The 12,772-nt window shown below is 43.0% G+C and overlaps 1 protein-coding gene across 11 annotated transcripts in view; it reads right to left on the reverse strand.

Moving 5' to 3' along the window:
* LOC122544513 (platelet endothelial cell adhesion molecule-like) overlaps positions 1-12,429 on the reverse strand; it is a 50,120-nt gene extending 37,691 nt beyond the window's left edge. For 5 of the 11 annotated variants that reach the window (XM_043683760.1, XM_043683758.1, XM_043683750.1 and 2 more), the window contains exons 1-7: positions 12,180-12,429; positions 10,092-10,239; positions 8,123-8,240; positions 6,632-6,661; positions 3,976-4,160; positions 2,057-2,302; positions 537-803 (exon numbers count right to left, since the gene is read on the reverse strand). In XM_043683760.1, the coding sequence (XP_043539695.1) occupies positions 537-803; positions 2,057-2,302; positions 3,976-4,090 (628 nt within the window). In that variant the 5' untranslated portion in view covers positions 4,091-4,160; positions 6,632-6,661; positions 8,123-8,240; positions 10,092-10,239; positions 12,180-12,429. Of the gene's footprint in view, positions 1-536; positions 804-2,056; positions 2,303-3,975; positions 4,161-4,490; positions 5,032-6,631; positions 6,662-8,122; positions 8,241-9,073; positions 9,516-9,536; positions 9,939-10,091; positions 10,240-12,179 lie in introns of those variants that run through there. The other 6 variants (XM_043683756.1, XM_043683751.1, XM_043683752.1 and 3 more) reach the window with 6 other exon arrangements.
* Between the last annotated feature and the right edge of the window lie 343 nt (positions 12,430-12,772).

Genomic DNA, 12,772 nt, shown 5'->3' on the forward strand with positions numbered 1-12,772 from the left:
GACAGGCTTCAGGAAGTCAGGAGGTAATGTATTTGCTGTGGAATTCCCAACCGCTGACCTGGTCTTGGAGCTGTTGTGTTTATGTCGTGATACCAATTTCGATTCTGGTCAGTGGTAAACCCTAGGATCGTGATAATGGGGTGTCTACCATGTAAACATCATTGAATATCAAGTAGATAATGGTTAGAGAGTCTGGTATTATTGCTGGCCATTTTCTGGCAGGTGTGTGGCACAGATGTTACTTGCCACTTGTCATAACAAGCCTGGATATTGTCCAGACCTTGCTGCATTTGAACACGAACTGCTTCAGCAACTGTGAGGTGAATGGAGCTGAACATGATTCACTGATCATTGCACAATCAGTGAACATTCCCACTTCTGACCTAATGATGGAGGGAAGATCATTGATGAAGCATCCCTGCTCCTGTCCTCGAGTCTCCATGACTGGGAGCATCCTGTTAAAAGCAGTTTGCACAGATGCAGCATAGAATCATCAAAACATTCACTGGCACAAACTAAACGAAGGAATGACTGACCTGATACTGTGATAGTTAGATTGTTCGAAACCCACTTTCTATAACTCATTCCTAATTCACATCGATAAGATGCTTCATATGAATGTTTGGCACTTCCTATGGTGAGTGAACCATCTTCAGTTTCTTTTATGAACTTGTTATTCTGATACCACTGGAAACGCTTATGTCCTCTCAAGTTCTGGAATGGAGTCCGGCAGTTCATTACAATCTTCTCATCCCGCAGAGCATGTTGATGCTTAGCATCCAGAGTTAGCATTTCTTTGGAAACTGCAAAATAAATGTGACAAAAGCTGGATACAAAATCAGATTGAAATACAACAACTTGCACTTGATAAGTCAATGGTGTCGGTCCTAAAAGCGGGGAGATGATTTATGATACTGTACAGGGCTTAGGTGAGGCCACAGCTGGAGCACTGTGTGCAGTTCCGGTTTCCATTCATTCGGAAAGATGTGATTGCACTGGCGGAGAATGGGGCGTTTCAGCAATGTAGGGAGGCTGGATAAGCTCAGATGTTTTCTTTGGAGCAGAGGAACCTTACTTCGGGCCAATACGTCCACACTGACCCTGTGAAGAGTAACCCACCTAGACACCTATTACTCGACATTTACTCCAGACTAATGCGCTTAACCTACACATCCCTTAACACCATGGGCAAATTAGCATGGCCAATTCACTTAACCAGCACATCTTTGGATTGTGGGAGGAAACCGTGGCACCCTCGCAGTACTGGGAGAATGTGCAAACTCCAATCAGACAATCACCCGGGTCCCTGGCACTTTGTGGCAGGAGTGATTACTACTGAGTGACCGTGCCACCTGATAAAGAAGGGTAAGATTATAAAGCATACGTAGAGGGGGCAGAGGAAGCAGCTGTACCCTGTAGTTAAAAGGCTCAATAACACGAGGGTGCATCATGCTAAAGTGAAAGGCAGGAGGTTTGGAGGGTGAGTTGAAGATTGCTTGACGCAGCTGGTGTGAACGGCCCAGCTTCGACAGCCCTTTGTGGTAATGAATTCCGTAGATTCACTGTGTACAGCGAGAATAAATTCCTCCTCATCTTTGTCTTTAATGGGCGACTCCCTCAATTTATGATGCTGCCCCTCTAGTCCCAGACTCTCCCAGACAAGGGGAAGTAACCTCTCTCTGCATCTCCCCTGTTAGGACCCCCTGAGAATTTTCAATAAGGTCGCCTCTCATTTTTCTAAACTCTCATGAGTACAGACCTAACTTACTCAACCTCTCCTCATGCGAAATTGCCAACTCCTAGTTCAGATTCCTCACCTGACCTAAGTGACTCATGTTGAAAGATGCATATTTGGCTGAAAGTGGTCTGAAAGATCAGGAACACCAAATCAATGCACACTCCACTTCCATGTCGAGTTTTCTAGGTAAATCATAGTCAAACTTGATTACAAAGCAATGTGATAGACCCTTAGCTGTCTTCTGGGACGGGCAATAAATACTAGCCTAGCCAGTGATGCCATCATCCTGTGAAGGAATGATGAAAAAAAACCACTTACGAATAATGACAGTTACAGCAGGTGCTCTCATGAACCAAGGATAATGTCTTTTGCAGGAATAAGATCCACCAGTTTTACTGTTCACGAGTATTTCATAAATATTGGTCTGTGTCTTCTTGAATTGCGCTTCATTTTTGTACCAATAAAAAGTTCCTGCTTTATCTTTCCCACATTCCAATTTTAAATTCTCTCCTTCTTTTACAAAACCACTTGTGGGGTATACGTGAAGCATAGGCTTTACAAAAGCTAAAGAAAGAGAGAGAAAAGCAGGAAGGTTGAGAATCCAATCATTGCATTTATTGATCTCTCACCGCAGTAAACGCGGTGAAGTCTTGTTTTAGATTAGATTAGATTACTTACAGTGTGGAAACAGGCCCTTCGGCCTAACAAGTCCATACCGACCCACTGAAGCGCAACCCACCCAGACCCATTCCCCTGCATTTACCCCTTCACCTAACACTACGGGCAATTTAGCATGGCCAATTCAACTAACCTGCACATTGTTTTTTGGACCGTGGAAGGAAACCGGAGCACACGGTGGAAACCCACGCAGACATGCGGAGAATGTGCAAACTCCACACAGTCAGTCGCCTGAGGCGGAAATTGAACCCAGGTCTCTGGCGCTGTGAGGCAGCAGTGCTAACCACTGTGCCACCGTGCCGCCCAAACCATTGTGCCACCGTGCCGCCCACGGTGTTTCTGTGATGCCAACTATTTATCTTGCTATGTTTCACTTTCAAAGGACCATTCACTGACAGGCATCAGTAAATCTAATGTTCAGAAGAGTTAAGTGGACGGATTAACATAATGGAATCGAAGAATGCCTACAGGATAGAAACAGGCCATTTGGCACAACGAGTCCACATCAGGTTCTGAAGAGTATCCCACCCAGGCCCATTCATCTACCCTGTTACTCTAGAATATGCCAGCTCCACACACAGTCGCCTAACGCTGGAATCGAACGCAAATCCCTGGAGCTGCTGGAATCGAATGCGAATCCCTGGAGCTGTGAGGCAGCAGCCTAACCAGTGAGCCACCATGCTACCCCTTTATGTTTAGCCTTAATAGATGCAGGTTGATTACAATGTGAACACCTCTCAGCAATGCCAACACTTCAATCAAATCTCAACTCAACCTGCGAACATCAAAGAAGAAAACTCCCAATGATATTTTTTCTGTGTTTGGCAGCAGACCTCCCCCAACCATGGCAAAATGTTCCTCAATTTGCCAGGCAATGGTTATCTTCTCTTAGAGACAAACTAATTCTTGCCCTTTGACATTTAATAATGTTCCCATCACTGAAACCCCGCCATGTCAACATCCTGGTTATTCGTATGGACTATAAATTCAAGGGGACTTGCCATGTGGTTGCAAGAGCAGGGATGAGAATCCTGCAGAAAGTAACTCAACCCCTGATTCCCCACAAAGCCTGATCACCATGGAAAAGGCACAACTGAGGAGCGTGCTGGAGTACTCTGCAGTTGCCAATAGATACAGATCCATCAATACTTGAGAAGCTCCATGCAATCTAGGGGCAAAGCAGCCCCTACTTGTTTGGCACACGTCCAAATATCCACTCCCTCTATCACTGATGCTCAGTATACAATCATACAGAATGGAAACAGATCCTTTTTTCCAAAATGCCCATGACATGCATAACCTCAAACTAACCTAGTAACTCCTACCTGCTCCTGACCCGTATCCCTCGAAACATTTCCTATTCACATATCCATCCAAATGTCTTTTAAAAATAATTGTACCCGCAACTACCACTTCCTCAGGAAGATCTTTCCACACTCGAAGAATTCTCAGTGTAAAGCAATTGCCTCTTACTCACTTTTTAAATCTCTCTCCTGAACAATGCGGCCCCAAGTCTTTATTTGTGATCTCCATCTGGCATTTTCATTCCATTGACCCACCTGAACAAGATGCCTTTTGTAATCTTTTGAAACCTTCTTCACTGTCTTCTATGCCAACGATTAGCGTTATCCAAAAACATAATAACCATTTCTTCTGTATTCTCAACCAAATCATTTATATAAATGATAAACAAGAGGACCCAGCAGTATTTGCTGTGGAACACCACTGGTGACAGGCCTTCAGTCTGAAAAACAAATGTCTACCATGATACTCTGATCGCTGCCATAAAGCTGATTCTGCATCTAATTGGAAAGCTCACGCTGAATCCCATGTGATCTAACTTTATTAAGTAGTCTATCATGACGAAACTTGTCAAAGGCATTACTGAAATCCAAGAAAACAACGTCTCCTGCAATGACATCATCAACCTTTTTGATACCTTCCTCAAAAAAACTCAATCTCGATTGTGGCGACTTTTCTCAAACAAAAACCATACTGAGTACCTCTAATCATTTTTCCTCTCTCTCTAAATGATCACAAATTATATATTTTATAATCATCTCCAACATCTTACCCACAACCGAAGTCAGACTCAGAAGTCTATAGATCCTGGGTTCTTCTTGCAAACTTTCTAAAATAAACGTATAACCTTCGCCACATTCCATTCATCAGGCACCTGACCCATCGTTAGGCTAATATTTCTGGGAGAGGTCTCGTAATTATCTTCCTTACTTCCCACAATATTCATTCAATCAAGTTCGGGAGATTTTTCCAGCTTTATATTCTCTAAGACTTCCCGAACTTCCTTTTCTGTGATGTGAACTGTTTTTGAATCATCAGTGTATTTCTCTGCATTCTTTAGATTTTAATTAATTCTCCACAGCAAAACCGACTCAAAATATTCACTCGGCATTTCTCCCATCTCCTGGTGATCAACACAAAGACAAACTCCTTTGTGTTTACGAGTAGCAGCAGTATTTGCAATCTATAACAAGCAATGCAGAAATTCATCATAGATCCTCAAACACCACCTCCCAAACTCATGAGCATTTCCATTTAGTCGGACAAGGGCAGCAGGTACACGGAATGACCACCCCTTACATGTTCCCTTCCGAGCCATTCACCATCCCAACTTGGAATGATTTGGCTGTTTCGTAAGTGCCACTGTGTCAAAATCCGGGAACTCACCACAACCCCCCCCCCCCCACCACACACCAAAACTAAGGTCATTTTATGTCTACCTGCAGCACAGACACTGCAGTGTTTCAAGAAGGCTGCTCACTACCACCTTCTCAAGGTGACAACAAGGGTCAGAGAGAATAAATTCTGGACTTTTTCAGAGATGCCTATTCTCAAGAATCAATTGAATGTTAAACGTCATTTACCTGCCCACTCTAGTCTATCCAAATTCCCCTCTCATCCTCCTTCTCTCTCCTTCTTGTCTGCTGTATTCCTAAGTGTGCTGCTCTCTTATTATGGAAATTCAGCCTAGAACTGAAGTTAATGCCCATTAACATTTATTATAACTGATATAGCTTGTTCTGATCTGTGCAAGTTTCCATTTAATGCCCAATGGAATGTCAAAAAACGAGGCAGTAACGGCCATTTTCCACATTGTTGTTCTCAAGTATATTGCAGCAATGCCCACTGCCATTGTCTGTCAGGGCCATCACCTTGATTGTTGCTTGTGAATCTGTAATGTGGCACTTAACCTTTAACTTTCCAAATTTTTGAAAATGAATTCTGTGTATCAATTCCATTAAAACCTTCATTTATTGTCTGATCAGTGTTATCTGTCAGTTCATCTATCATTGACCCTGCCTTCATACTCACATTTAATGCCATACAGATACAAGTAGGCCATTCTGTCCGTCAACCCTGCTCCATCATCCAGTTAGATTCTGGCTGATCTAACATTCCTCACATCCACATTCCTGCCCCTTCCCTAGATTCCCTGAATGATCAAGGATCTATCTGTCTCAGCCTTCAACATACAGAAGGACTCTACCCCCACCACCTTCCCCACCCCTCCCCTCACGGCTCTCTGTGACAAGGAGTTCCAAGACTCACAACCGTCTAAGAGCAGAAATTCCTCCCCCATTCAGTCTTCAACAAGTTCCCTTTTATTCTGAGACTGCCCTCCAGTCCGACACTCTCCTATGAGGGGAAACATCATCTCAGTATTAACACTGCTAATACAGTAGAGCTGTTCAGCTTTGCACACAGGACAATCCCTCTATAACAGAGATCATCACAGTGAAATTTATCTGAACTGCCTCCAATGAATGTTCTCGTTCCCCAAAGAAAGGAAGCAAATCTGTCGCAGTGCTCCAGATGTGATTTCCCCAGCAACATTTACAGTTGCAGTAAGATTTCCCTATTCTTATACTCCAACCTATTGAAATAAGAATCTGCATTCCCTCTCCCTATCTGATTAAACTGTGCGTGAGCTTTCTGTGTTTCAAGCATACGTTCCAACAAAAACATCCCCTCCACACCAAATCCCTTTTCTGTTGCAGCTCTCTGCATTTTATCTCCATTTAATTAATACACTGATCTTCTGTTCCCCTTTCCAAAATGATCACAAGTCCGGACTAGAAAGACTGGGATACAATCCCATTTGTTGCATGCTTGGGAAAGATCGCTGAAAAGCTATGCACAGCACGACTTCAGGTTTCCAATCGATTAATGAAGGAATTTGCAGTTTATTCCTACCTAGGGTGCTCCCACGGAAAATAAGATTCCCTGGAAAACAGAAGGGGATTGAAACACAAACGTCATTATTTCTGTCAGTGTCCTGGAAACGATAAAGCAAACATAATGTCAAAGCAATATACGTAGAAAAGCAGCAGAGAAACATCACATGTCTTTTCTATAACTCAATGGGAACAGTTAACTGTTCAGTTCCATTGAAATGGAGGCAGAAATGTGAATTTATATGAATTGCAAAATGACTCCATTGGTTTTTCATACTGGTCTCATAATAGCAGCAAACTTTGCTTTATACCATTCCGTCCTTTATTTGTCCTCTCATTTTTCCTCCTGTTTTCTCTCTGCTCAGTTTCCCATTTCATTCTTCTTAAACTAGTAAAGGACCCCATAATTTTAGGTTTTAAAAAATAAATTATGTTTGGGAAGATGATTGAAAAAAAAATCTATTTCAGATGATTTTGCGTTTCTTGCCTTGGAGAGATTCTGAGAAACCTACAAAAGTCAGCCAGGACCTATCAATGATCTCCACACTGAGGTTTCTAGCTCAGAAACAAGAGGCGGCAGCGACAACAGGGCTGTTCTCGGTGCATCTCTAAATAATTTTGAGATACTTCCACAAATTCAGTTGTGTTTAAACTAATTTCATAAGAGATGTACGACCATCTTTTATCCAGGTTCAGAACTAGAGAGGTCTACAGCACAGGAAATTAACTTTCTGCCCAATGACTCTGTGCCGTTAAAAAAAGAAAATCACCTGAGTATTCTCTAATCCCATTTTTCCAGTATTTGTCACGTAGTCTTGGCATCCTTGTCTTTGTCTGAGACCACATCTGCATTTCCTGCTCCTTACCTTCAGTCTGTGCACCCCGTCCGACTTACCGCCATTATTGATCCCACCATCAAGGGGGAAATGATTTTTCCAGTCTACCCTCTCTATCCGCCTCATAATTTTATATATCTCAATCATGTCCCCCCCCCCGCCACTTTTCAAACTCCTCTGCACTCAGAAAAACAATCTCTCTCCATCTCTGAAACTCTTCAGCTCTGAAGGCTAAATCTCTTATTATTGATGAATAGTAATGGCATTTCCATTCACTACTCAGTGAGATATCTCGACCCTACATTGTGGCAGATTGTCCTTCCCTTTGCGGAATTCTGAAATTCTCCTGATATTTTTTGACCAATGTGCACACGTGTGTGTAACTTGCATTCTTTTCAAAGAAGACCGAATAGTTTTACACAAAGGAACTGACATGCTCATTCTTTTCTCTCTACCTCTCTCTGCCGAGAAATGCTATCATCTAAGCACCTAATTCCTTTCATTCCTGATTTCCGCCAAGCTTGGTTGATATGTTGGCCACAATGATCAATTTCGGCTTTCCGGGAACAGAAATGGAAGTGTGTGGTTATCTGCTGCAGAATGTAACCTCGCGTGACGGGGGAACAGAGCAAGTTTTTTTTTCGGAACAAGGTTCCTCTTTAACACACACTTACAGAGGATCAGAAGCACAGACATCTGCGACATTTCCGATGCGGTTTTGTAGCACAGCAATTTCCAATTCAATGTGACCTGGTGCCTGCTACATCAATGCCTTCCCTCTGTCACATTTACCTGTAAGAGAAGACGCTAAATTCAGAAACAGCAAAAGGAAGCTGTTCGCTCCATACTGTGCTCGCATTTCCACTTAATTAGTTCCTTTCACAGGAACAGCAATAGACCAATCAGCCTCCCGAGCCTGTTTTGCCATTCAATGGTTGATCTGTTGCCTAGCTCTATATAACTGCCTTTGACTCCTACCTCCTTAATATCGTTGCTAAACAAACATTGATCCATCTCGGATTGAAAACTAACAACTGATACAGTAACCACTGCCGTTTGTGGAAGAGAGTTCCAAATCGCTCCCTCCCTTTGTGAACATTTGTTCTGAACATTTATCCTCCATGGTCCTGTCCTAAGTCTCAAACGATGCCCTCCCCATTTTTCCCAAACAGTGGAAATAATTTCTCCTTATCCATCCTACCTTTGCCTGTCAAAACGTTCGATCAGTTCACCCCTTAACCGTCTAAATTCTGGAAAAAAGCAGGTCTTATTTGTGTGATCACTCCTCAGAATTTAGTCCAGGTCGCCTTCTTGCCAACCTACGTTGTACTCTGTCCTTCCTAGCACTGAGTTTGAGACAGCACTGCTCCCATTAGAACAGAAAAATAAGTTGTTTTGGAGAAACTCAGCTGGTCTGACCGCATGTGTGCAGAGATAGAGAGAGAAAAAAACAGAGTTAATGTTGCAGGTTATAAACACAGAAAGTAATGGAGAAACTCAGCAGGTCCGACAGCATCTGTGTAGACTAAGAACAGGGATGGGCTAAACGCAGGCAAATGAACATAGTTCAGTTTGGGACACCTGGTTGGGATGGATTAGCTGGGGTGAAGGACCTGTTTCCTTACCTGGGTCACTGGCGATTTCGTAGCAGGTTGAGGCACAACACTAAGGGATCCTGAGCCCGTTACTTTGCGCAGAGTCTTTGCTGCTTACAGGAGCAGAGAGAAACCGCAGCCATCCATCATCTGACAACCATCTCCGAGACACAGAGAGAGAGAAAGAGAAAGAGAGAGAGAGAGAGAGAAGAGCCTTTCCCCGATTCATAGTTCTGATAAGCACCCCCATCCTCACTCAACGAGAGAACCCCACATCAAACCTGCAAGGCCTGTGGAATAAGTTTTATCAGAGTATAACAGCCAGCACCAGAGCTGAATGCACGACTGCAGCTATCATGACGATGATATATTGTCACGGCTCTTTGTGCCATTAAACCAGTAACATCTGTGACTATAACATAAATCACTGGGGAAAGTGAAAGCAAAGAAAGTCCTGCCGCCCACCAAGACACGGCGACTCTCCATTGCCCACCTTGAACCGATCCATTTTATATTTCTATTCCCCTTTCCCCTTGTCCTGTGCACCGGCAGTCACTTTTTCCATTCACCCCTCCTCTCGCGAGAGTATCACAAACACCAATTTTCCGAACACTCTCACTTCTGTAGAAGGGCTGAAATGTTAACTCTGTTTCTGTCTGAGTTGCTTCAGCACTTTCAGTGATTATAACAAGTAGCATTGAACATAGAACTGTGCAACACAGAAACAGAGCCTGCTGTCCCAATGTTAACACAACACCAAATGAAACTGATCCTTCTGCTTGCTCTTGATCCATTCCACTCCATTCCTTGAATTCTAAAATGTTTGCCTAAAATTCACTTAAATGTCCTTATTGTGCCAGCCTAAACCATCACCCCTGGCAGTGCGTTCCAGACTTCTATCATTCTCTGTGTAAAAACAACTTGCCCCTCATATCTCCTTTGAAATGTGTCCCTCTCACCTTAAATGTATGCCCCATAGTATCAGAAATTTTAACTCTGGGAGCAAGATTCCAAATGTCAACCCTATCTATGCAAAGGATAATCTTACCGACTTTTATCAGGTTTCCTGTCAGCCTCTGCCGCTCAAGAGAAAACAATCCAAGCTTTTCTAGTCTCTCATTATAGTTCATTCCCTCAAATCGAGGCAACATCGTGGTAATCCTCTTCTGTATCCTTCCAAATCTTTCACATCCTTCCTGTAACGAGACAAACAGAAATGGAAACTATAATCCAACTACCATCATATGAAGGTACAATATTGCACCTTAAATCTTGTACTCAATTCCCTATTCAATTAAGGCTATACGACTTCTTTACCATCCTATCTACGTGCATGGCTACTTTCAGTGAGCTATATACTTGAACCGCATGATCCTCTGTACATCAGTGCTAAATGGTTAATTGGATAATCTTCCTTAAAAATTGATCTCGCAAAGTGTAGCATCTTACATTTGCATGAATGACACTTTATGTCTCTGCCAATATCTGCAATTGTACTGGATCCCGCTGTACCCTATGACTGCTTTCTACACTGTCCATAAGCCCACCAATCTTTGTACAATTTGCAAACTTACTAACCCACTAATCTACACTTTGATATAAGTCATTTATGTAATCACAAACAGCAGAGATCCCAATACAGATCCCTGTGGAACACCACTAGTCAAGGAGCTAGAGCCTGAAAATGACCCTTCCACCATTACCCTCTGTCTTCTTTGGGTAAGCCAATTCTGAATCCATGCATCCAAGTGACTGTGGACCCAGTGCATCGTAATCTTCTGGATGACCCAGCCAAGGGGGGGGGGGGGGGAGGGGGCGGGGGGGGGGGGGCATTGTCGAAGGTTTTACTAAGACCTATGTAAATAACACCCACAGCTCTACCCTCATCAATCGCCATCTCCTTGTCAAATTCAATCAGATTTTGCTGCCCTGCAAAAAGCCGTACTGAGTGTCCCTGGTTAGGCCATGCTTTTCCAAATGTGCACAAATCCTATCCCTAGGAATTCTCTCCAATAGTTTCCCAACCACAGATGTGATAGTCACTAGTCTGTGGTTTGCCACATTATCGCTATTTTCCTTCTTGAACAAAGGAACAGTATTAGCTACTTGTTAGTTCGTTGGACCTCTCCATTGGCTAGCGAGGATACAAAGGTCTTAGGCAAGGCCGCATAAAATTTCCTCTCTTGCCTCTCTCAATAAACTGGCGGACCCCATAGGGCCTTGGAGTAGATAGATACCATAGGGCCCTGAGACATATACATTTTAACGTTCTTCAAGATTCCCAACACCAATTCTTTCTTGATCTCAACTTGCTGTAGCGTATTAGTATGCTCCACTCAAATCTCACTTTCTCTTTCATCTTCTTTTCCTAGGTGAATATCAATGCTCTTTTAGGATCATACCCACACATGCTGCCTCCAAACACAAGTTCCCTCCTTTTTTCTTGACTGGTTCTACCTTCTCCCTCGTTATCGTCTGCTTACACTGAGACCTATTGAGTTTCAACATCACTTTCTATGTTTATGATCTGTAACATTAACTCTGTTTTTTCTCTCTCTCTCTCACTTACTTCTGTTTCTGTGAATTCTATTGCGAATGCTCACAGTCACGATTCAGAAAATAACATTGTGACTTCACAATTTGCATGTAACAATTTTTGGACACAGAGTCTAGAAGTATTGATCTGATATTTCCAACTGTACGCTGTGCCACTGATGCATCTGGTTTTATTTTACCACACGGACTATTTTAAAATATAATCGGTCAGACAATCATTGCTGACACGGGATCTGGAATTTGATTATCTGTATTGCAGTATTCATTAACGAATAAACTATGGAGGATGCTGGAAATCTGAAACAAAAAGTGTTGGAACAACTCAGCATGTCTGGTTGCATCCGTGGAGAGAGAGAAGAGGAGAGTTAATGTTACAGGTTATAAACACAGAAAGGGCTAGAGAAACTCAAAGGTTTGGCAGCATTTGTGAATAGACGCAGTACAGAGCTAACATGACTGATTGTAGATGCGGGAAATACCGTAAAACCTCAACAGCTCTGTCTGCATGGGTAATGCGACAGAACAGAGTTAAACTTACTGGTTATAAACACAGATATCGCAGCTGTTGAGTGTGACTCACCTTCTACATCCATTAGAAGGATCGTGAAGAGTTCTGTATAGTACTGCAGATGTGGAAACACCAATCCCCTGGGTAACTGAAGCATACCCTCCCACCTCTCACATTCAATTCCCGTCACAATGAACCATAACATGCTACAAGCTTTCCTGATTGCTTGCTGTAGCTTCACACGAACCTTCCATCCTTCCAGAACCAACTGCTTGGAATATGCTAATTTCCCGACTGGCAGTCTCTCATATAGTTAAGTGCATTGTTGTTTGATATTGAAAGAGGAAAAGGAACTACAGTGACAGAGTGTACAGCTGTGTCGCTGTTTTGTTGCTGTTTCCACTCAATGTTCCAGTCAGTACCCTCTCTCTGGGGGCCACTGAAAACAGCACGAGTGCTGGAACCATTTTGAGCAGAGGCCGCTGTGGGGCAAGCAGCTTGCTTTCTGTAAATGTCATGTCCAGTGTAAGTCAGAAAATGAGAGGAGGATGGACAAAGTTAAATTTTGTGTCTGAACGAAAGAATGAGCAGACTGATGGCTACTCGTACAGGATACATAACAGACTGGAGGCCTCTCTGCTTCTCACATCTGGTGTATGAGTTGA

Source organism: Chiloscyllium plagiosum, chromosome 50 (genome assembly GCF_004010195.1).
Source record: "Chiloscyllium plagiosum isolate BGI_BamShark_2017 chromosome 50, ASM401019v2, whole genome shotgun sequence".
In the NCBI taxonomy this organism is placed as follows: Eukaryota; Metazoa; Chordata; class Chondrichthyes; order Orectolobiformes; family Hemiscylliidae; genus Chiloscyllium; species Chiloscyllium plagiosum.